This window comes from Cibotium barometz, chromosome 61 (genome assembly GCF_041138505.1).
Source record: "Cibotium barometz isolate CiBa-2024 chromosome 61, ASM4113850v1, whole genome shotgun sequence".
Taxonomy (NCBI): domain Eukaryota; kingdom Viridiplantae; phylum Streptophyta; class Polypodiopsida; order Cyatheales; family Cibotiaceae; genus Cibotium; species Cibotium barometz.
In genome coordinates this window covers 26,737,959-26,763,476 of record NC_141106.1, presented here as the reverse complement: position 1 = coordinate 26,763,476, position 25,518 = coordinate 26,737,959, and the positions used below count along the sequence as shown (strand labels likewise).

General features: G+C 45.7%; 1 protein-coding gene across 4 annotated transcripts in view; it reads left to right on the top strand.

The window, feature by feature from the left end:
* Positions 1 to 1,497: 1,497 nt before the first annotated feature.
* LOC147604704 (NEDD8-conjugating enzyme Ubc12-like) overlaps positions 1,498 to 25,518 on the top strand; it is a 43,229-nt gene continuing 19,208 nt past the window's right edge. Inside the window, exons 1-3 of one of the 4 annotated variants that reach the window (XM_086794842.1) lie at positions 1,506 to 1,689; positions 2,054 to 2,102; positions 18,748 to 18,873. In XM_086794842.1, the coding sequence (XP_086650968.1) occupies positions 1,546 to 1,689; positions 2,054 to 2,102; positions 18,748 to 18,873 (319 nt within the window). In that variant the 5' untranslated portion in view covers positions 1,506 to 1,545. Of the gene's footprint in view, positions 1,690 to 2,046; positions 2,103 to 18,747; positions 18,874 to 25,518 lie in introns of all 4 variants that reach the window. The other 3 variants (XM_086794844.1, XM_086794843.1, XM_086794845.1) reach the window with 3 other exon arrangements.

The following is a 25,518-nucleotide window of genomic DNA, read 5'->3' as shown; positions in this document are numbered from 1 at the left end:
GGAAAGAATTTTGATTATATAGTTTTTAAGGAAGGACCTTCACAGTGGACGTTGTTCTGAGTGTTAGGGAAGCAAGATTTTGTAAAGGGAGCATGTTGGTGGTTTTACCTTGGAGACCTAATTTGACATGTAGAGCAGATTCCATGTTGGGTGGAGCTCCACTATCTATGAAATGTATATGTATTATTATTCATGGGAGGAATAAAATTGGCCTATGGGACCTTTGGTAACAACCAAAGTTACGTACAAGTAGTCTCCATCCACAAGGGAGGGGAACAATGTGAAACAAGTACAAGATATCTTGATAAATATAGGCATGTGGACTCATGACAAAAGTATGGAGCTCCGTTCTTCATTGACTCGAGAACTTGGTGAACAATGAGGTGCTCTCAGTAATCTTGAATGTGTGGTGAAGTATGTGCCAAGAGTAATATGAGTCCTAGGTGTTACCTCCATGAATGAGTTGGGACAATCATGTCCTAATGATTAAGATGGGCATGTGATATTGAGAGTATCCAAAAGATAAACTACTTAGGAGTGAAAACCTTCACAACATACTCAATTATGCAACTAGAGGATGGGTACAAGGTCAACAGAGTTGATAGCTCTAGAGAGGTTTTACAAATATGTGACCAAGGTCAAAAACATGCCAATTGATAGACTACCTACGTTGACTTGGGAAGTAGGCTCCAAAACCCAACACACCATCAAAAGCAAATTACTTATGTGCAAATGGTTCCTTTACAAAAGGACATGGTTTCAAAGAGGGGGGGTAAAAAGGTTCCTGGACCTTGCTCCCAAGGATATGAAAAATGTGCTAATTCATTTACATCTATTGAGTGTTGCACTACAGCTATTCAGCTACACCTATCGAGTGCTCTACATAAAAGATGGAGGTCAACGCAATCCAAGTTTGAATACTACCCGATTATTAGACAATGTACATAATAAAATAGGGTCATGCTCGACCACGCATCCTTGTACCCATGATGACATGAGCACGAAGAGCGAGCACATTTTACTCCACACTTGATTGCACAGATTGGGTATTGATAGATCTTGGAAGGGGTAGTTGGTAAAGCAGTCCTATGTGTGCTCTATGTCATCTAATACTACAGAGATTGAAGAACATCTATTAACTAAATGCCCTTCCACACCATATAGTACTAGCTGAGAGAGAGAGAGAGAGAGAGAGAGAGAGAGAGAGAGAGAGAGAGAGTTGTGGGTTGCACACAAATAGACATGGAGACGCCCATGTTCTACAAAATAGAGAAGGGCTTAGGGGATAAAGAGATATGTTGGACACAAGAGAGAGAGAGATAAAGTTGTGGGTTGCACACAAACATACATGGAGACGCCCATGTTCTACAAAATAGATATCATCAATCACATTAGTGGCCTAAGGTATATTCTTGTAAAATTATGGAGATCCCAACGTAACAACCTACGTGCCCCTTTAGGCTTACCTTTTACAATGGTCGAAAATTCAAAGGTAGGCAAAAAAAAAAAAAGGGACCTACTGAATAAGGGCACGTATTACATAAGATGAACAGAAAAGTACGTCGTACTACAATCGTTTGTAAACAACAGGCATCGCCCCTTGTTCGCGTTTCCTCACAGACAGACGCTGGTGGCTGTATTGGCGGGATACCTAGACGTGGAAGTGTCATCGACATCCTTGGGGAGAAGGTGCGTGTAGCATTGATTGCATTGCTCATCGTTTTTTGATGTGCTTGACGTTCTTCTTGGTGGAGCTCGTGTGCGTAGGGTAGGATAGGATAGGGTAGGGTATCCAGTCCTTGTTATGTCATTGGGCACGGGTCATCATTCATGACCGTTAGACAGTACACTTTGAAGCACCTTTTGAACCTTCAGATTGGCTGTCCGTTGAAGTTACTCATTTGAAGTGTGTGGAATCATACTCATCACCCAAGGGAAGCACCTCACCAGCATCCATCCAACAAAACCATTGATTAGAACCATGTCAATCAACTGTTAGGTATGTAGAGTTCAATAATGCCACCCTGTTGTTATCTTTGTGTCAAGGTGATAGATCTGCAAACTTCATCAAGTACAAGCTACTCAAATTGAGACAAATCAAGGTGAAAAATCATACTTACCCACTCACATTATTGATGAGGAAAGTTTTCTTTAGTTAAACAAAAACCGCGTAAGCACGTATATGCAAAGTAGTGAAGGACATAACAATGCATGCGAATGTAAGTAATGGTCTAGACGAGAGCATCTCTGACTAGTGGGGCTACCCCAAACTCCGCACATATTATGTCATGGGGCACCACCAATGGCTTACTCTTGATCATGCGTGACAACATCAACACCTGAAGCCTCTCAATACTCCTCCACACATCCTCCCCCAAGCCTAGTCTCCAAATGGGTGCTCCATACATAGCTACTGGGTGCACTAAGGTGTCAATGAGCTAACACCTAGTGCGGGGTTCGTGAAAATGTGTCTAGAAGCACAGGAGAGAGAGAGAGAGATTTTGTTTACATCTATGGAAAACCCAAAGAGTCTATGAGACCAAAAGTAGCATATGTGATATGTGAGTAATTATAAGAAAGGGAAAACTAGCTACCCATCTAACAGGACCCACATACTACATGAGTGGTGCATTTACAATGGAATCAACCCAACTAATTGTCGTGTGGTATCCTCGTTGAGACCAAAAGTAGTATATGTGATATGTGAGTAACTATAAGAAATGGAAAACTAGCTACCCATATAATAGGACTCACGTACTACGTGAGTGGTGCATTTACAATGGAATCAACACAATTAATTGTCGTGTGGTATCCTCAAGAGCCGATTATACAATGTCAATGCCAACCACTTGTGGCAGAGCTCCTCTATTGCGCTAGAGGATGTTCTTGATCTAGAGTCGGTGAAGAGGGTGTCTAACTCTCAAGGGTCTGTGCACTTTCTCTCACCTTGATTGGTTTTTGGAAATGAAGACTTTACTCCGGTATCATTGACTATGGAGTATATTGTACCGGGGCCAATGCCCAGCCAGCTGCAACTTCTCCCCGGGTTGACATTGATGCGTGGCTTGATAAGGATGCTTGGGCACATGTGTTCATCATCTTCAACATTAAAACCATCAGTTGCTCGTCAAGTTAATGACAATGATAATGAGATTGCAGAATAATTGTGGGATGCCGTTCAAAGGAGGTATCATAGAGAGAACTCTACTCGGAAGATTGCCTTGGAGAATCAGCTTGCCAACTTGAAGATCTCCGATACTGCCAACTTCATGGATTCCATCACGGAGTTTGTTACCATCTAGAAGTAGTTGGTCTCTTTGGGGAGCAAGGCTACTGATGAAGACTGTTTATTGTTCCTCGCCAAATTGCCTGAAACTTTCTCATCTTTGTATGATACTATTTCACTTCTTCCCTCTACTCTTGATTTGCATACTGTTGTTGGCATGACCTGCCATCTCAAACATTTTGTTCCTCGTCTCTTCTTCAAGTAACAATGTTGAGACCTCAAAATCAAGAGGCTTATCCCTATGCCCAATTGTCAAAGAAGTGATGAAACTAGGATAAGGAGGAGGCGACTTGCTCAAGTTTAATATTGCTATTGTGATTGTAAGCCCAGCGGGGCGTGCCGTGATAGATTCCACCACGTATCCAAGAGAGAGAGATATAGAGAGAAGATAAGAGAGAGGGAGAGAGAAACTTTGTAGAGTACACACACACTAAGCGGGGAACAGGCCTTGTCCCCTTTTAGGAATTTATTCAGGAACAATCCACGCAGCAAATATGTGTTGACAACCGGATTCCGTACAACTGTACAGATGACAATTCAGTGGTGGAGTTCTTCCCCAATTTGATGTTGATGACGATGAAGAATTCTATGCCTTGTTTGTGATAATCTTCGCTCCTCCAACGATGTTGGCCATAGTGCACACCTTGATGATGGTGATGATCAACGTTCATAGACGCATATGCCTTAATGATCCTGTTCATGGTGCTACAAGAGAGGTTCAAGCCTTTTTATACTTGAAGAGAGCCTGGCTTATCCATGCTTTTGCTTTTGCCTTTTTCTCTTTGCTTTTCCCTTTTAGCTTTTAATAATAAAATATTACTTCAAATATGGCCAGCTTTTTCCAAAGTTCTTGTGCTTTGCTTTTCTAGCTTCAGAGCCTTGCGTTTTGGCCTTAGAGCTACTTTTTGAAAAAGTGGCTTTTAGCTTTTTGGTCCGGCTTAGTCTCCTCTTGCCAGTGGTGCTCTTGGCTCGCGGTCAACCCAGTTTGACTTTTTGCTTTTCTCTACTTTTTGACCAAGACTGGTGCTTTTTCTTGAGCAAACCTTATAGTCCTTGTTCCCTTGCCTTCTTCTATCTGTCCAGTGTCCGGTCAAAGGTTCCATCATGTGAAATAGAGCTAGGAGGGCCAAATAGTTACAGTGATTAAGTTTGATTCATTGTTGAACAAAATTTTTGATTCCATGTTGTGTTGAATGTGTGATTAAGTTTGTTTTTCTATTGTGATCCATGTTGTGTTGAATGTGTGATTAAGTTTGTTTTTCTATTGTGATTGGGTCAAACTTAATGTTGTGTTTTATGTGCTCTCTATACTGTTGTTATTTCATGGTCTCATATTGTTGTTATTAAGTTTGATTCCATGATGTGTTGAATGGGGGTAATGTTTTAATGCTTTATGTTGTTTCCATGTCATAAGCGTTTAAGTGTTAATTGTTTATGAGATGATGCCAAGTAGTGCTCACACCCAATCAGGTCAATTAGAGGATACCCTCAACTGGCCAATGGCAATCCTTATGGCATAGACATGTACCGATGGAGTTAACGAGCATGCTCAATAAACCTCTCTCAATGACTGGCAAAATAGTGCTCCCTATAGAACGAGTTTTGTGGGGAGCACTAGTGGGGATAGCCATGTTCGATTTGTATGAAGTGGAGTCAAGTCTAGGGGGATGATACTGTTGATCTCTTGGTATGCGAAATCCAAGAAAGGGGCGTCCAAGCTGTACTCAAAAGGGTGGGGAGATGTTCCATTTGGAAGCCATGCGAATCAAGCCAATTGATGTGTTAGTACCAAGAGCTTCTCTTCCCCTCATGTGCAAGCTGTATAGAGGACTCAAGTGCCAATCTTGAGAGGCGATCTCTCTAAGTGTGTAAACTTCGTATATGTTTGTTCGAGCTTGAAACATGCCATCATGGACCGAGGGTAGTGCCCCAAAGAGTAATACAATAATTTCATGAAGATACTAATACATGGGAAAACTGAAAATTGAAAAGTAACTAGCTGCCTATACTATGAGCATGTGTCGATGAAAAGGTAGTACAGGTAGCCATGTGGCTAATACAAGTGCTAGTACAGTAAGGTGGAAGGAGTGCATGCCGATCTTACTGTCTTTGTGGAGCCTTAGTGACATCCTTTGTCCAGGCGGATGCAGTCGGAAGAAATTTGTAATGGAGGTTTGGGAAGCATCCTGCTGGCTGCCTCCCTAGGTGATGTCTGAGTATGACCTCTCAATGATGGCGAAGCTCCAGTAAGTAGAGACCCAAGCATCTTATTGCATAACCCGTGAAGGGCAAATCTGTCTCGAAAAAGGAAATGGAATCTCTTACTAGGGTGAGCATGTCACATGCATGGAAGCTCTATGTCTTCTTTCAGCCCTAAACACCTTTTTAGGAACACAAAAATGCAAAACGCATACAAGAGATGGAGGGAAGAGAAAGAGAGCTGTATTTTCAGTATATTCATAATGTACAAAAAGGTACAAGTCTTTGGCAGCCATAGGCTTGCCCATGAAAAGGTAACCTTGGACTCCAAAAGCCCTAGTCTAAGGCCCAATCCCTAAAGGACTGAATGCTCTAATGATTCAATGGCAAAAGCCTTAAATAGGCATGTGGACACCCACTTCTGCTGGCTGACTGCTTTCGGCCAGCATCTAAGGGCATAAAATCCTTACATGCGGTCGACCAGCCCAGAATGCTACTCACACTTGGCCAACCAAGTCTTGATCCAAGGGGGATCCTTTCTGGTGTCCTCCAATGCACTGCTCAAGCCCTAATTCATATGTTTATCTACTACCTTTCAGAGACTAGCACTGGGATTTAGCATGTCCATGTGCATGCACATGACATTCCCTCATGCTAAACTTGATGACGGGATTCCAACTTTTGACCCTGGATGACTGTCATTATCCCCTTGTCTCCTCATGGACTCCCAAACCAGTCATCCTTCCCTTCTTGGCAACCTTTTCATTGAAAACCTTGCCTTAGGTCCCCAATTCCACTCCAAATCTAATGAAAATTTGTGCATTTGCTCCACTTTGTCCCTTTTCCTTCTTGCCGTGTCCCTGAACACAAACATGAATCCATCTTCTTGAAGACTAGTCTAGGGCATCTGTGGCTTCACTCCTTGGATGAACATCATCCCTTGGAGTGCTCCATAAAAGCCTCTTGGGCAGCCCCAAGTGGCTACCGACTCTCATGAAACGGTCCCGTTGGGTTTGCTTGACACCAACCAGCTTTGGGGGGTCTTGTCACATGTTGGCGTTACTCTCCTTGGACAGTGCACCTTCACCCGGTACACCAACATTGTTTAGCATTGCTGAACCTGAATCTCTGATACCAATGTCACATGCGCGGACGCTCTGTGTCTTCTATCAGCCCTAAACACTTTTCTAGGAACACAAATGCAAAACGCATACCAGAGATGGAGAGAAGATAGAGAGAGAGCTGTATTTTCAGTATATTCATAATGTACAAAAAGGTACAAGTCTTTGGCAGCCATAGGCCTGCCCATGAAAAGGTAATCTTGGACTCCAAAAGCCCTAGTCTAAGACCTAGTTGACTAAGTCTTGATCCAAGGGGGATCCTTTCTGGTGTCCTCTAGTGCCGTGCTCAAGCCCTAATTCATCTGTTTATCGTTGCCTTTTAGAGAGTAGCAATGGGATTAGCATGTCCATGTGCATGCACATGATAGGGCATCTGAACATTTAGTGTTCCTCTGTCTCCAGCTCCCCGGTTGTGCATACCTTGCACCCGCGCCTCCAAAGGAATGCCCACTGCTCTACTAGATTCAAGCTGTGGACAGTGTGATGATATTGTCAATTGGCCAATTCACATGGCGTGAAGCTTTTGAGGGCTCACAATGACCTTGGAAACGCATAGGAAGTGCTCTTAGTAGGGTTGGAGCTTTGTGGGAGCTTTGGTGGGGGCATCCATGTGTGGCTCATGTGAAGCCAAGTATGGTCGAGACAGATAAGACAGTTGGTCTCTTGCCTAGAGAGATCCAAAAAAGGAGAGTTGAGACTATACTGAAGGGGGAAAGGCGATCCATATGAAGGCCATGTTGGTCAAACCAGCTGACCACCCGTGAGTACCAAGACCTGTTGTCTCTCTCTCTTGTGTAAGCCACATGGAGGACTCAAGGGCCAATCGTGGATGGTGGTCTGCATCCAAATATGAACACGGTGTATGTATGTGATAGTCTGAAAAGTGTATTTGTGATTAGGGGGATGCTCTATACTCAGGCAAGATAATCTCACGTGGCATTGAAGGCTTAATCACGATCATGCGTGAAAGTATAATCACCTGGAGTCTCTGTCCCCCTCCAATCATTTTTGCCTAGATTTGGTGCCGAGAAAGGGGCATCATACGTTGTTGTAGGGTGCACCAAAGTGTCAAAAAGCCGACACTTGGTGTGAATCTGTCACCAATTGGCCGACCATTTGGTCCATTCCCACATTTTTGCGTCTCGTTCACTTGAGGCCAGGCCGGTGTCTCATGTGAAGAGGCCAGTATTTTTGCTGACATGGACGGGAGCCAGACTGGTGCCACCCGTGTGTTAGCAGGATGGTGTCGTATGGACGGGAGCCAGATCAGTGCCACCCGTGTATGACCTGGACTGTGTTCGATCCATGGGACTGTCACGCCATGGAAGAGCCAGTATTCGTGCCGTGTTTTACCTATGGGACTGTCACACCTAGGGAAACTCGTGCCTGGAACTGTGTCTTACCTATGGGACTGTCACTCCATAGGAAGACCAGGTTTTTATGTTTTATGTCGAGCCAGTTTTGTGCCGACAGATATTTTGTACATGTTCCATGAACGGGAGATATGTCCATGTTACTTTTTGCACATGCACACATATTTTGTATGCTTGAAACTGTTTTCGCATGACATGTATTCGTGTGTTTGCCTGCTTGACGTGTTACTTACTGAGCGGGGACGCCTGCCAGTGAGTCGTGAAGTCTGCCCTGTATTCTGACAAGTTTCAGTGCATGTGAACAGGTGGTAAGTATATGGTACATGTCGTTTAATGTTATTAAATTCTAACCCTTTGATTTATAAGGTTAGGGGTTCACACTTATTTAAAAGTGGGCACCCCCTTTGGGCACCCACTTTGGGGCCAAGGTGGGGAGCCTCACTTTTAAGTGAGTGTGGGGGTGGGCATGGTCACCTACCCCCACTAGCCCCCCACATGCAAGCATGGACAACACTAAGGTTATCTCCACGTTAATTTTATTAAAAAAAAGGGCCTTCCTTCAAGCGTGGGACATGATCGCTTCTTCCTGGCGTTGCTTCATCACCTTTCGTAACTTCCTGGCGGCTGGAGATTGCTACGTTTGCTGCTGTACGGCTGCTCATCCATGAGGCGACTGCCTGCCCTGCACAAAGACGGCAGCACCTACTATTCTGCCAGCTGCGCCTGCCCCTCTACAGGCGACTGAACTGGCTGTCTGCCATCTTTTCCCTGTACTGCTGCGCCTACTGCTCCTGTCCCCAGGCGGCTGGCTGCAAACTGCACAGCAGGCGGCTACTCTTCCCAGGGGCTGCAACTACAGGCGGCTGTTCTTCTCCTTGCGCCTGTTTTCCTGCAGGCTGTGGTACCTTCCACACAGGCGGCTGCCCCCACTTCAGGTCGCATGCTGCTGCTCCTCACAGACGGCTGACTACCTTAAGGCGACTGCACTTCTGTACCCTCTGCTACGACTATATTCCCTGGTGGCTGCCCTACACCTCTCCTACGTTTGTTTTCCCACAAGCGATTGGCTGCAACAGCCTCTGTACCCTCCGTACTGCAGGCTGTACCTTCTTGTTGCAGGCTGTACATTCTATAAGGTGGCTGTGGTTTTCTTTTACGGAGGTATCTGCTTTGGTGGTTCACCACGAGGCAACTGCTCCTTCATCACCTGGAAGACTTCATCATTCCACAAGTCTTGGTCTTTGATCAACCAACTACAAGTAAGTGATTTTCAGATTTGAGTAAAGCATTTAATGTTTAAATCTGGTAAAAGATTCGTCCCGCTCGGCCTACACCCGTTCGGTGCCGGGTTGTCCAAGCTATATGGGCGAACCTCGGTCCAAAGGTGCTGAGATCGGGAGAGCCAGGCATTAGTACGAGAGCGCCTGTCTGTGCGTGGTCTCGGAACACCAGTGTGGTGCTCTCCGCGGAGTCCAGTGAAAGCACAGGACCGTAGCGATTGGACCACACCAGTGGTCGATCTGCTTCGAGTTTTCTACATCGAAATTCGAGCTATTTGTTTAGTACTGTTTTCATATGTGCATGGACATGATCTGGTTCTCAGAACCCATGGAGCATTGTATTCTTTAAATACTCCCAATAAATATATCATATATTGAGGGGGGGGTCGGCCCGTTCCGGCCCCAGTGCTGGTGTCCATCTTTCCATTTCTGTTCATTTAAATTTCAAGTTGTTTTAAGTTGTCCATTTCATATTTGTGGTTTTAAAGTTGTGCTATTAAACGTGTAGGTGTCCAACTGAGTCTTTCCCACTTGACGGGATCGGTTTCATTGGTATCAGAGCACGGTTGTTTCCCTCTTCCTAGTGGGGAAACGAACCTGTGTACTGGACATCCCGCTTTTAGCAAACTTTGAACACAATGGACAGCCAAGGCAACCCTTTGGAAGTGCCAAATTCGAGGGGTCCCTCTAGTGCTTCTCGTGGGTCTGATGCTCTGCGAGGTAGACACAAACCTCTTGAAAGGGTTCTTGATAGTGAATCCAAGGGTCAACTGTCTCCAGGAAAGACAGTTATGCTTGAACAAGACCCTGATGCTATGAAAGCTGAAATGGAACATATGAGAAAACTTTTGCAGGCTCAAGAGCAAGAATTGAAGTTTTTGCATGAAGATCCTCATTTGCAAAGTGCTATTGAAGCCAGGAAGGCAGATGCTATGGTTGATGTAACCTTTGAATCAATGGCTCGTGAAGTGGGCAAGAAACCAAGGGAGTTGGCGCTTGCCTATCTCCTTCGCAAAGGTGATATCAAAGAGGGGGATGACGGAGAACTAAAATTCAGAAATCCACCTCGTTTAAAGCATGGAGATCCCGCATCCCAGAGGCTGAAATCTTATATGCAAAAGGAAGAGGTGACTGTCACCTCTCGACATGCATCCTCTCCCCAAGGCACTAAGCCTGACAGATTTATGTATGCCAGTGCTCATGGAGGGCATGAGAGTCACATGCATGCAAGATATGTATCTCATGGTGACAGGTCTGCTTCCAGAAAAATTTTGCCTTCTGAGTTGTCTCATGGAGAGACTATGCCATATGCAGGTAAGTCACATGCATCTGAGCTTCGAGTTCGTGGAGCACATGCCACCGTGCCCCATGAAGCTTCTATGACGGCCCATGGAGCCCATGCAGACAGGGCTACCCCGTTGGATAAGGGGAAAAGAAAAAGAGAGGACCATGAGCCTCATGCCAAGAAACTCAAGGAGTTCAAAGCAGGTGATAAGTCTGTCAAATTTGATGTCTTTCATGGTGAACATGATGCTTCTAAGGTGCTAGCGTTTGTGGCACAGTTCGACATTGCTTTTAGCGATGAAGACTTTACAGAAAAGTCGAAGGTGCGCCATGCTAGTATGTTTCTGAAAGGCACTGCTGCCCATTGGTGGATCACCGAAAAGATCACCAAGGATCCCATCTCTACTTGGAAGGAATTCAAAGATAGATTTTATGCTCAGTTCTTGCCACCCAATGCAGAGCAAACTCTCACTCAAAAGTGGGATAGGCTGGAACAAAAAGATAATGAGACTGTGCAACAGTATGTGAACAAATTTTGGAAAGTGTTGCTGGAAGTGACTCCCTTCATGCTAATCTCTGAGGAGGAAAGAAAGAGGAAGTTTCGTTCTGGATTGCAACCTGCTTATAGATCGGGTATTGAATTGCACCCAAAACATACGTTGCAACAACTCACAGCTTCTGCCCTTGCTACAGAGCAATTGGTGCTCAAGATCAAGCAGGATCAAGGAGGTTCCAAGGCGAAGGACAAGGCTGTCCCAAATCAGCAAAAGGGCGGACAGCCATCTAAAAAGAACTTTCGGGAGCCTTACAAGGGTGGTAAAGTTGAAAATTACTCATCCAAAGAACAGGGCCCAAGAAAGAACAAATTTGGATTAACTCCGGAGCAAAGAGAGCAATATGCTAAGGATGGAAAATGCTTTTCTTGTGGTAGCAAAGACCACATGTTTCGGCAATGCCCAGATCGCAAACCAAAGCATGAGGACAAGCACACCAAAGCAAATGTTCATGCAGTTCCTGATGTACAAGGTAATACAGGACATGATGCAAAAGAGCGTATGGTTTGCAAGGCTTGGGGGCAAATCAAGGATCAGCCCGCATTATTCATGTTTGATGACTGTGCAACTGACAATTTCATCTCTATGCAAATGGCAGCTGCATTGGGTATTGAGGTTGAAAACATGGGACCTCAGATTGAAGCTGAAGCTGCATTTATTGGCAAAGAGGTGCAGGTTACCCCTTTGATTGGGAAGTTGCGTATTCATATACAAGGCTACCTTGACAATGAGCATTTCTTAGTTGCTCCTCTGAATGGATGTGATGTATTGTTGGGCAAGCCGTGGCACCATAGGCTTGAGCCCCGCAAAGACTACAAGTCCAATATGATTTCCTTTATGCATAAAGGCCGCATGCACTTTATTGATGCTGGCAAAGAAGGGGATTCTATCCCAGTTGTATCACACATCCAAATTAATAAAGCAATGAAAAAGAGTCTTTTAGCGTACTTGGTTTTTGTGCGTGATAGTCTTGTGCCAAATCATCAAAATGTGGATGCTATGTCTAATGATAGGCTGAATTTTCTCAATGCATTCAAAGACTGTTTTGCTGACTCATTGCCAGGTGAATTACCTCCCCAAAGGCCCGAAGATCACCGCATAGATCTTGTGCCAGGTAGTTCTCCACCTAACAAACCCGCATACCGAGTGAGTGCCGCACAACAAGAAGAAATTATGAAGCAGGTAAATGAGCTTTTAGAGAAAGGTTTGGTTCAGCCCAGTTCCTCACCTTACTGCTCTCGTGTGCTTCTAGTTCAAAAGAAGGACGGATCATTCCGTATGTGTGTGGACTATAGAGCTTTGAACAAGTTTACCATCAAGAACAGATTCCCAATTCCACGTATTGATGATATCTTGGATAAGCTTGATGGCTCAGCTTGCTTTAGCAGACTTGATTTGAAGAGTGGTTATCACCAAATACGCGTGGTGCCACAAGATGTCCATAAGACTGCATTCAGGACAGCCTTCGGATTATATGAATTCTTGGTAATGCCTTTTGGTCTCACCAATGCTCCTGCTACTTTTAATCGTATGATGGATAGGATATTCCGATCCCATCGCAAGTTTACAGGAGTCTTCTTTGATGATATCTTGGTTTTCTCCAAGAATGAGCAGGAACACAGAACTCATTTGGTCACAGTGTTCGAAGAGTTGCGGAAGCATAAACTTTTCGTCAATGCCAAGAAAAGTGAGTTTTTCCTTTCAGAGATTCATTATCTGGGACATATTGTATCCAAAGATGGAGTTACAATGGATCCTGCAAAGATCGAGACTATTCGGAATTGGCCCGAATTGCAAAACGTACATCAAGTACGTAGTTTTCTGGGATTATGTTCGTATTACAGGCGTTTCATAAGGCATTTTGCTATGATTGCCACTCCTCTACATGATCTCACGAAGAAGAAAACTGTTTTCAAATGGACTTCAAAGGAACAGGATGCTTTCTTGCAGCTCAAGCATGCGATCATATGTGGTCCAGTATTGATTGTTCCTGACTTGCACAAGTCATTCGTGGTTGAATGTGATGCTTGTGGTGATTGCATAGGAGCTGTCCTAAATCAAGAAGGGCATACAGTTGCATACGAGAGCCGTCGTTTGCATGATGCTGAGCTTCATATGGATATCTATGAGAAAGAGCTCTTGGCTGTAATTCACGCCTTAAAGATTTGGAAACATTATCTTCTTGGGGCTGAATTTGTGGTCAAGACAGATCATCAAAGCTTGAGATACTTTCTATCTCAAACCAAGCTTTCAGAGAAGCAGATGAGAATGGCAAATTTTCTTTCCATGTTTCATTTTCAGATTGTGCATACTCCAGGAAAGAAAAATGTGGTGGCCGATGCACTATCTAGGAGGCCTTATGTTGCTGCAGTCTCAGTGGCCTCTCATGGAGATCTATCTGCTATGAGAGATTTGTATCATTTGGATGCTGATTTTTGCCATGTATGGACTGATTTGATGGCTGGTCATTCACATGCCTCTTATATTATCAACGAGGGTTATCTCATGAAGGATAATTGCCTATGTGTGGTGAAGGATTTGCGTCCAAAGGTTATGGACGAATGTCACGCTCCACCATATGCTGGTCATAGAGGTATTATGCCTACTACTCGCATGATTGAGAGGTATTTCTTTTGGCCAAGCATGCGTAAAGATATTGAGGCTTATGTGCGTGCATGTATCACTTGCCAAAAGGTGAAATTTGATAGGCAAAAGCCTCCGGGTTTGCTTCAGCCATTGCCTATTCCCTCGCAACCTTGGGAAAGTATCACGATGGATTTTATTATGGATTTGCCTAGATCCCAGCATGGGAATGATGCTATTTGGACTATTGTGGACAGGTTTAGCAAGCAAGCTCACTTCTTGCCCGTCAAGAAAACCATCAAAGCTGATCATATGGTAAAGCTTTTTCTTGCTAATATTTTCAAGCATCATGGTATGCCTAAATCCATTGTTGGGGATAGAGATCCCAGGACTACGAGCCTATTTTGGAGGGCTTTGTTTGATAATATGGGTACTAAGCTTGAGTTTTCATTAGCTTATCATCCCCAAACGGATGGCCAAAGTGAAGCTGCAAATTCAGCTGTGTTGGATTTATTGAAATGTTATGTGGCAGATCAAAAGAGTGCATGGGAGAAGTATCTTCCACTTGTTGAGTTTGCCTACAACAATACAATCCATGCTTCCACAGGAAAGGCTCCGTTTGAGATTATTTATGGCAGAGTGGTCTTGCCACCCATCCTTCGTACCAAGGATGAGATTTTTGCAGCTGATGAATATGTTCGTGACTTGGATGTTGCCTTTGGTCAGGTGCGGACAGCCATTGCAAGATCTCAGGATAAGCATAAAAAGGCTGCTGACAAGCATAGAAGGGACATGGAAGTCAAAGAAGGTGATTGGGTATTGCTGAAATTTGAGAAGGCTAGGCTTCGGAAGAGGCCAGGACGAGAAGGATCATATCCTAAGCTTTCTCCTCGCTATTATGGACCCTTCAAAGTGATTCACAAGATCAATGAAGTGTCATACAGGCTTGCTTTACCTAGTCATTGGAAGATTCACAATGCTTTTCACGTGAGTCTATTTCGGAAATATGTGGGGCCAGATCGTGATGAGCCTGTCACAGAAGATCCGCCAGAAATTGAAGAGCTTGAGGAGATCCTCCAGCCAGAACAGATTGTTTTTCACAAGGAGAGAAAGCTACCTGCAGGAAAGCTTTCCAGGAGATACCTTGTGAAGTTTAAAAATTATTTGCCTATTGATGCCAAGTGGGTAAATGAGGATTATTTTGCAGATTATCCGCAATTGTTGCAGGCATATCTTGAGGCTTTTAAGTTGAGGTCAACTCTTTAGAAGCCCGGGGGGATGTCACCAATTGGCCGACCATTTGGTCCATTCCCACATTTTTGCGTCTCGTTCACTTGAGGCCAGGCCGGTGTCTCATGTGAAGAGGCCAGGCCGGTGTCTCATGTGAAGAGGCCAGTATTTTTGCTGACATGGACGGGAGCCAGACTGGTGCCACCCGTGTGTTAGCAGGATGGTGTCGTATGGACGGGAGCCAGATCAGTGCCACCCGTGTATGACCTGGACTGTGTTCGATCCATGGGACTGTCACGCCATGGAAGAGCCAGTATTCGTGCCGTGTTTTACCTATGGGACTGTCACACCTAGGGAAACTCGTGCCTGGAACTGTGTCTTACCTATGGGACTGTCACTCCATAGGAAGACCAGGTTTTTATGTTTTATGTCGAGCCAGTTTTGTGCCGACAGATATTTTGTACATGTTCCATGAACGGGAGATATGTCCATGTTACTTTTTGCACATGCACACATATTTTGTATGCTTGAAACTGTTTTCGCATGACATGTATTCGTGTGTTTGCCTGCTTGACGTGTTACTTACTGAGCGGGGACGCCTGCCAGTGAGTCGTGAAGTCTGCCCTGTATTCTGACAAGTTTCAGTGCATGTGAACAGGTGGTAAGTATATGGTACATGTCGTTTAATGTTATTAAATTCTAACCCTTTGATTTATAAGGTTAGGGGTTCACACTTATTTAAAAGTGGGCACCCCCTTTGGGCACCCACTTTGGGGCCAAGGTGGGGAGCCTCACTTTTAAGTGAGTGTGGGGGTGGGCATGGTCACCTACCCCCACTAGCCCCCCACATGCAAGCATGGACAACACTAAGGTTATCTCCACGTTAATTTTATTAAAAAAAAGGGCCTTCCTTCAAGCGTGGGACATGATCGCTTCTTCCTGGCGTTGCTTCATCACCTTTCGTAACTTCCTGGCGGCTGGAGATTGCTACGTTTGCTGCTGTACGGCTGCTCATCCATGAGGCGACTGCCTGCCCTGCACAAAGACGGCAGCACCTACTATTCTGCCAGCTGCGCCTGCCCCTCTACAGGCGACTGAACTGGCTGTCTGCCATCTTTTCCCTGTACTGCTGCGCCTACTGCTCCTGTCCCCAGGCGGCTGGCTGCAAACTGCACAGCAGGCGGCTACTCTTCCCAGGGGCTGCAACTACAGGCGGCTGTTCTTCTCCTTGCGCCTGTTTTCCTGCAGGCTGTGGTACCTTCCACACAGGCGGCTGCCCCCACTTCAGGTCGCATGCTGCTGCTCCTCACAGACGGCTGACTACCTTAAGGCGACTGCACTTCTGTACCCTCTGCTACGACTATATTCCCTGGTGGCTGCCCTACACCTCTCCTACGTTTGTTTTCCCACAAGCGATTGGCTGCAACAGCCTCTGTACCCTCCGTACTGCAGGCTGTACCTTCTTGTTGCAGGCTGTACATTCTATAAGGTGGCTGTGGTTTTCTTTTACGGAGGTATCTGCTTTGGTGGTTCACCACGAGGCAACTGCTCCTTCATCACCTGGAAGACTTCATCATTCCACAAGTCTTGGTCTTTGATCAACCAACTACAAGTAAGTGATTTTCAGATTTGAGTAAAGCATTTAATGTTTAAATCTGGTAAAAGATTCGTCCCGCTCGGCCTACACCCGTTCGGTGCCGGGTTGTCCAAGCTATATGGGCGAACCTCGGTCCAAAGGTGCTGAGATCGGGAGAGCCAGGCGTTAGTACGAGAGCGCCTGTCTGTGCGTGGTCTCGGAACACCAGTGTGGTGCTCTCCGCGGAGTCCAGTGAAAGCACAGGACTGTAGCGATTGGACCACACCAGTGGTCGATCTGCTTCGAGTTTTCTACATCGAAATTCGAGCTATTTGTTTAGTACTGTTTTCATATGTGCATGGACATGATCTGGTTCTCAGAACCCATGGAGCATTGTATTCTTTAAATACTCCCAATAAATATATCATATATTGAGGGGGGGGTCGGCCCGTTCCGGCCCCAGTGCTGGTGTCCATCTTTCCATTTCTGTTCATTTAAATTTCAAGTTGTTTTAAGTTGTCCATTTCATATTTGTGGTTTTAAAGTTGTGCTATTAAACGTGTAGGTGTCCAACTGAGTCTTTCCCACTTGACGGGATCGGTTTCAGAATCTCTTGGAAGTGGGACTAGAAACGCTCTTTCCAGATGGGCTAGAGCTGCATACTCTTTCCAGATGGGCAAGAGCTGCATACCCTTCCTTTCTTCAAGCGCTGGCCGACAGCCCTCCATGTCCACCACCAGTCAAATCCCTTGCCACAGCAACCCATGCTCCAAAACTCTGGTTCTGCTTTGTCTTTATCTTGTTGCCTCTTCAGGATTAGGCTGGGATTAGCCAATGCATGTCTTGCACATGACATCCCCCTCTGCTAAACTTGATGACGGGATTCCAATTTGTGTTCTTGGATGACTGCCATCATCCCATTCTCTATTCCCCTGTCATCCTTCCCTTTTTGGCAACCTTTTCAATGAACACCCGGCCCGGTCTCCAAATCCACTCTAACTCTGATGAAGATCTATGCATTTGTTCCATCGAGTCCCCTTTCCATTCCTGCCATCGCTGAACACTGTCTTTAGTCCTCTTTCCTGAGTATTGTGTTTGACACTCTCACTCCACCCCTTGGAGGATCAACCTCCCTTGGAACCATTGTCTGAAAGCCTTTCCTGGTGTGCCCCAAGTGGCACCCGACTTCCGTCCAAACGAAACCTTTGAAACGTTTCATGGCGAAACCTTCAAAACTTCTGCCTGTTCAGGTTTCGCCCAAATTTTAGGTTTCATTTTTTTGGGGGGTTTTTTAATAAAATTTTCTTTGATATCCTCCTTATCACTTTGCAACTCCTCTTCTCCTTTCTCTAAAAAACCTCAAAACTTCAAATTTCAAGTTTTGTTTTTTGTTTTGTTTTTTTTGGGGGGGGTGTTCCCTGCCTTGGGCCTTGTACCTGTGCACTTTCCTGTGCCTTGGACTTGTGCACCTTCATTTGGGACTGAATCAGTGTTTAGCCTTGCCGAGCTTGATGCTTTGATACCAATGTTACATGCGGAAGCTCTAGGAGTCTTCTTTCAGCCCTAAACACCATCTGGGAACATGCTGATGCAAAACGCAAGCAGAAGATAGAGAGAGAGAGAGCGGAGTATATAGTATATTCATAAAGTACAAAAAGGATGTACAATCTTGCATCCCTTGGCTGCCTTGAAAAGGTAGTAAGAACACCTAATCTATGCCTAAGTCTAGACCCAGTCCTGGCTGGACTGAATGGTCCCAACAATGAGCACTTGTGCCTTTTATAGGCGTGGGAATGAGCTAATAGACTAGCCGACTGCTGGACGGCCAGGTCCAGGACAATATTCCAAGTAATATGCTGCAGCCGATAGGTCTTCCTTCCTTCAAGCACTGGCCGACAACCCTCCATGTCCACCACCGGTCAAATCCCTTGCCACAACAGCAACCCATGCTCCAAAACTCTGGTTCTGCTCTGTCTTTATCTTGTTGCCTCTTTAGGATTAGGCTGGGATTAGCCAATGCATGTCTTGCACATGACATGGGGCCTCTCTCATCACAAAACCTGTGCAATGCATCCAGATGCCTCTGTAGCTCCTCTACAAAATAAGAGATCAGGACTATGTCGTGTGCATAAAGCAAAATGGGCACAAATGTGTGTGTGTGTGTGAGAGAGAGAGAGAGAGGTTTGATCACTTTATGTTCTCTGCTTGCAGTCCAAAACTGTAATTAAGATCGTGTCATGATTGTTTCCTCTTTGTTGTAGAAACTTTTTCCGTGAAAATGATCAAGCTCTTCAGTGTAAAGCAGAAACAAAAGGAAGCTGCAGAAAGTGCAAATGGAAGAGTGCCCATGAAGAAGCAGAGTGCTGGAGAACTCCGTGTGCAGAAAGGTTGGGCTTATCTGTCTTTTTGTATCACATCATTTTGTTGAATATACGTTTGAATTTCACAAATTTTATTTACTACTGTGCACGGGCTATCTTGCTACATACTTCCTGAATCTCTCATCATTTCCCTCCATCTAGTACACAGCTCGTAGCCTTCCTTCTAAAACGCCTTTATCAGTTCTCTCAATAGCAATCTTGATAGCCCCATTATCTCCAGGTTCCCTTATTATTGCAGGTCTGAGGATGTCATCACCTGCTCATAGCCTGCATTGCACATGCATCTCTTAAGATGGAGCATAAAGGAGGGGTTTATTTTACAATGTGGAGGATTGGGCACTGTTAAGGAACATTTTTACAAGAGTATAACAGGGGAGATGAACATTATCTGCATTAAGGTAAGAGAGTGAAAGTATTAACTCAAGTTTATCAAAGGCAAATGGAACACAAGACTAATTGGGTAAAATAGTGCTAGATCAATAAAGAGATGGTGAATATGGATAGACAGGATGAGAGTGGCCAATGAGGTGATAGCTCAAGTGAATGATTATAGCAGAAGCATAGACGAATAATGACTCAAACGAGATTACATATGAATCATGTAAATGAAATCCCTGCACTCTGGAGTCACCAATGATAAACCATGTCACATGATTCATGAAGAGTGAAGATAAATGTAAATAACACAAGTCAAACTGTCAATGAAATCCTAAATCCTGAGTCTTGATTCCTACAACAGACGCGTAGGACCAAGAGGTTATGGGTTCAAAAACCCCTTGATGCTTCCTCGGCGGCATTGCCTACGGGCGGTAGAAAATCAGTAACTATAGGAGGATCTTGGGCCTAAGGCCAGTCGGGAAAAAAAGGAAAAAAGAGAAAGAAAAAAGAAAAAAGAAAAGACAGGATGAGAGTGCGAGTTGCTTTCTGCCTTCAAAACCTACAAGTTAACATAAGCTGCTCAATGCTGAGGAGTAAATGGTCAAATGTTACAGGAAAAGTGGAGAGTGATAATTACTTTTTGTACTCAAAGGAGAAGGAAAATCCTTGTATGGGCTAAGTGTCATATTATAGCCATGAGTTGCAAAATGTGTCAATGCGGTTGAAAAGCACAAACGCACATAAGAAGGTTGAGTGGAGCGAACAAGCCATGTTTATACCTGATTCGTTCTCTTACCCCACACCCCCCTCCCCCCCTTCCACCGCAGTCCCTTCTAAAACAAGATCCTTTGATTTGTAAAGAGAGTATATAAATGAAAACAGACATCAACTGTCACAAAGAGTTTAAGTTGTAAGGTCGGTTCATTTAACATGGATGGATTGTGCACGAGATGTTGCTAAGCCCTTGATAGTCAAATCTGCCATACTGCTATGCTGCCGATTAATTTCCAGGGGGGATTGGGGGTTGTCATTGGCAATTATACAATTTCAAGCACCTGGTGAGCAGCCCAGATGAACATCTGTTGGTGGGATAAGTGAAGAACCTTCCAAGTGCCATTCTCCTAATAGCGAATGGTCGATCTCTGCCTCGTTTGTGTCAACACACCTCAACTGATAAAACAGTCATTATGACGGTCTAGGATGAAGAGTTGCACCATCCCACACCTAAGCTGTTGAGCAGCAGGGCAATCTCATGAGCAGTGATGCTGGGACTCTTAGGGTGCTCTGCAGCAACTCATGAGTGAGCCCTTCAGGAGATCCGACTAAAGTACCAGGTGGAGAAGCACCAGAACAGAGAGCGGAGAGAGCCGTACATAAGAGGAACATACAGCTGCGAGCTTGGGGAGAACAGAGATTGGAAGAGATGCACAGATGAGAAGAACATACAATGTTCATCTGTGCTCTTGCCTGCATTACCCGCACCAATCAACGGGTTTCTTGAGAAGGTGGCCTTTATAGTAAGTATATCAATAAACTCTGACCAAGCTATGTTGCATTCATTGTTACATCAATTTGTGGCTACGAGTCCGTCCCATCTCAATGTTGACAACTGTCAGGCAATCTCATCCTCTTCTATTTGGCTCATCCAATGCTAAAGGCTGAGACCCTGGAACTTGATCAATCTTATGATCAACTGACCGATTGGGTGGAAGACCATGAGGTAACTTAGCTAGGAAAACCTTGGCAAACTTTGCCTTGATGTTCTCTAAAGCTTGTGTCTCCCATATATCAAGACTAATTGAATTAAACTTACAATTGGCATTAGATGACATGGTAACTAGAACGCATTGAAACACTTCATAATTAGAACTCTTTACTATATTACAAAGTTCAACTAAGTTTACAAGAGTAGTGGATGGAACATCGAAATCACCGTGTAGACAAAATTGGACGACATCCATTATGATTGATAACTTATGACCCTTCCAATCTATCTTCTCATGTGATATGCTAAGATTCATGATGAGACCATGGTGAAGAAACAACCTAAGAAACCCCAACAACCCTCATTGATAGACCAGGCAAGATCCTAGGGTAAAGAAAGTTTAAGCATGGGGAGACTTCACTGACTGGTAGAGACCCAAAGTCAATAACAAACTTGGGAGACCCTAATTCTAATGAACTCAAAGAGAGCGGAGAGCAAACACTTCAGTACATTAAAGAGGGTCAGTGCTTCAACTGTGGTCAGCAAAGGGCACATGAGGATGAATTGCCCACAGTCAAAAGGAAGTCAAAGACGAAGGGAGCCCATCCGACTGAGGCTAAAGGTAAAATTACCTCCATACATACTATTGTCTTAGATCATAGTTCTTGCAAGGGTTGTCTTTAACATGAAAGTTTTCGGTCTCATGGATCTATTACTCACAACTTCGTGAATGCCAAGCTTGTGCAGAAGTTGGGAGTGGAGATGTAGCCAAGTGATCACTAGTATTGTGTTGACATGCCATAGATGTTATTAGCATGCAGCCTTGGGCTTTTCTGCGCAGCAGCTTGCTGCGCTTCTTGCCCATGAAGCTTGTTGCTCTTCTCGCCATGGGGTCATGTAGGCGGTCATTTCCTGGTGGTGGCCCCTTGGCTGGTGGTGAGGCCATGCCACACAGACGGCCTGCCTAGGGTAGCCATGCTTTGCTGCCCTAAGGTGGCTGTGGCTGGTCGTTATGGGCCTCAGCATGCCTAGCCCTCTATGCCATCACCATGCCCTCCTTTTCGAAGGGTTTTCCACCCACAACACCTTCAGTAGGTACTCGCCTCAATCCCAAAAACAACGCTTCATAGCTTCTCTTTCTCACACAACATCATGCAATCTCAATGCCAGGAAATACAAACTGCAATAGACCAATCATTTTAGGGAAAGAAATGATCAGAGAAATACGCCATGTACGCTTAGACAAGCATACCTCTTAAGCCTTTGTGTTAGGGGTGCTTTGGTACCAATTGTAAAGTCCTTCCCAAGCTCTGTCCTAAACACAGCTGAAAATGCAGTTAGTACTAAACCAAAACATGAGGTAGCAATCTAGCTCACCTCCCAACTAGGACCGGCATCCGACGATCTCCCTTGAACTAAGGTGTCAAATCCCCATAGATCTCCTCGTAGAACGTTCCTGGTTCGAGACTCGAAACCTGCAAACAAACAAACAAGAAGGGGGTGCAGGCCTGACTCACCTCCCAACCATGACAGCCGTGGGCGAGCCCACAAGACTTGGCTGTCCCCACCGAGCCATGAGCTGAGCTAACTAGATGGACGTACCGACCAATCTCTACCTCGTGACGTCCCATACCGCCACGAGGCTACCTTTGCGGGCCTCGAGACTGCTGCCGGCCTCGGCTACATGAAGCAGGTGCACATCTGCACTAGATCCAGGCTCTTGACCATAGAGCTCTCACAAATTAGCGAGACTCTATATGACTAATGACTAACCTTGGCCACCCTTTTATAGGCTCTTGGCCGGTCATCGCGCGTTCACACTTGGACACCCACCCATCCATACTTGGGTGCCCGCCCGTTAGTCTATCCTTAACTCAGCTCGCCAATCAGCCTGCCTAGCTCCAAGCTTCCCCAAACCTCGAAGCTAGTCTTGTGTGCGTGTAGCACATGGTAGATATGTTAGAAGTCATCTCCTGTCTAGTTTTATACACCAGGGCCTTTGTTGTGGGTGTGCCCGCCCTTATGAGGTGTTTTCCCATTTTTCCCCACTCTCCGCATTTTTCCCCTATTTTTTCCCATTTTTCTGAGGCTTGGGAGGGTTGCCAGAGGGTGCCAAGAGCAGTACAGTGCTGGCCGACTGGATGTTTATCAGTCGTGGGCACTCTTGCTGCTGGCCGACTGGTTTTGATCAGTTTTGGGCACCAGATTGCTGGCCGACTGTATTTATGCAGTCGTGGATCTTTTTATCAGTCGTGGGCTTTTTCTTATGCTGGCCGACTGCCCTCTAGGGGAGTATATATAGGTCCTCAGCCCCCATACCTCATTTGTATCATTCCTCGGGATCTTCTTGTGTATATAGAGCAGAGTTACACGCATACATCTCTCTCTCTCTTGTGCTGTTTTTCTGCCTGCGTTTTTGCTCTTGTGTTCCCAGATTTGGTCATCATCTCCGCTGCATATTCTGACATGGTATCAAAGCCCTAGGCTCTAAGAGATCTTGGGCGTTTTTCTGAGCAAGAGAGGGAGCAACATGTTGCTGATCGGTGGACTGTTTCGGGCTGAACGGGAAGTGAAGGTGCAAGAGGAAGGCGGGCAAAGGGGCTGGACAGCCACTTGTATATTTTCTGATTTTCAGATTTTTCCCACCCACCCACCCTTTCAGGTTACTCTCCGAGATGGCAGATTTACTCGAGATGGCTGAGAGACATGTGAAGATCCCGACACTCCCCACGTTCCCGGTGGACCGTCAGTTGGATGGGAGCAACTACGGCATATGGAAGGTGATGATGGAATCCGTTCTGGAGTCCTACGATCTCGCCGATTTCGTCGTTGTTGGTATTCCACGGCCGGAAGTAGAGGAAGGGGAGTTACCGTCAACCCGAAAGGACCGGGAGGCCCAGACGCAGATGTGGGATCGCGTCAACGCCAGGGTCCGTTCGTTTATTTTCCTCAACTGCACACCACAGGTAATTAATCATGTAAAGCATATGACGCTGCCAGAGGTATATGGTAGCATTTGGCCTCACTTTACAACAGGGTATCGCCCATGAAAAGGATTTCCTTGGAAGTACAGATGCGGGTTATGAGCCCTGCAAAGTCGTCGACGATGCGGGAGCATATTAACAAGCTGCAGGCTCTTCAGCAGGAAGTTCTCCAAGCTGGGAAGGAGATATCGTCAGAGGACATGGCCATCACGTTGCTGTCACATTTGCCCTCTTCGTACTCAGCATTCTACTCGTCGTTGATTACCAGTGGCAGGCTCAGCACCATCACGTGGGAGGAGCTTGTGCCCATGGTCCTGGACGAGGAGGAACGATTCACGAACCCTCCTCAGGGTGGAGGTTCGGAGGCCTTAACTGGCCAACGGTCGAAAGGCCGTGACACGGGCAAGGGGAAGGCTTCGTCGGAGAAGTCTTCAGAGAAGATGTCCGTTAGTGACCGCGAGAAACTGAAGGCAGAGAGGACCTGTAATGATTGTGGCGAGAAAGGCCACTACTGGAGGCAGTGTCCCAAGCGGAAGACCGAGAAGGGTGAAGACTCCTCAGCAATCATGAAGACTCCGGCTTTTGTGCACCTGGAGGTGATGGACACCGATGCTTCATTTTCTTCAGGCAGGGAGGAGATTGGAGGACTCTCCGCAACGGATACTCGGGAGTGGATTCTCGATAGTGGTGCTTCCAGGCACATGACTCCTTCCCGTTCCGGTTTACAGGATCTCTGCAGGCTTTCTGGTCATATTCTTACTGGGGATACGTCCACTATCCCAGTTCACAGTGAGGGCAGGATGGAGATAGTTCCCGATGGCAGAGGGGGGAAGCATTCCTCCCAGGTGTTGTATGTTCCGGCACTTGGTTTTCATCTGTTGTCAGTGTATCAGGTTTGCAAGACTGGCGTACGGGTGGAGTTTGATGAGCATTTTGTTGCTCTCCGGGACAAAGCAACAGGCCAAGTGGTTTGGGAAGGCGGAGTGGAGAATGGAGTCTACAGGCTTTCAGCACTCTCTCTCCCAGGTCCTCAGGATTGTGATGAGTGGCAGTCTGGTAATGGCTACTCAAGTGTGGATACGTTGCAGGTGCGGGCTTTCCGAGACCAGGTGGTGGATAGCTTGCCAGTAGATGGCAGCAGTTGGCAGGAACTTTCCAGTACTGATGTTGGTAGTTCTTGTGTTCGTGAGTCAGAGGAAGCTGAACAGGTCACTTATGCTCTGATGTCTCGTCGTGTTCGGGACATAGAACTTCCAGTAGTTGAGGATGTTCTTTCCACGGGGACCTTTCGGAAAGCCAGGCAGGTGGCAGGTGCTTACTTGCAGAAGGAGGTGGTTTCTCCAGGCTTTGTGGTTCCAGATTCAGAGGGGGTGGTTGACAGGTTTCATTAGGTTTCCAGGACTTGCTTGTGCACCGTAACAGGTGTTGATCCTTGTGAGCAGTGTGATGTCTCTGAGACTCAAAAGCTGTATGGTTCATTGATCTGGTTGATGGACACCAGATTGGACGGAAGCTTCCTGATGAGGCGGTTGAGCTCATGGTTGCAGATGTCTCTTTGCGAGGCAGGATTGCGTTTCCTGTGGT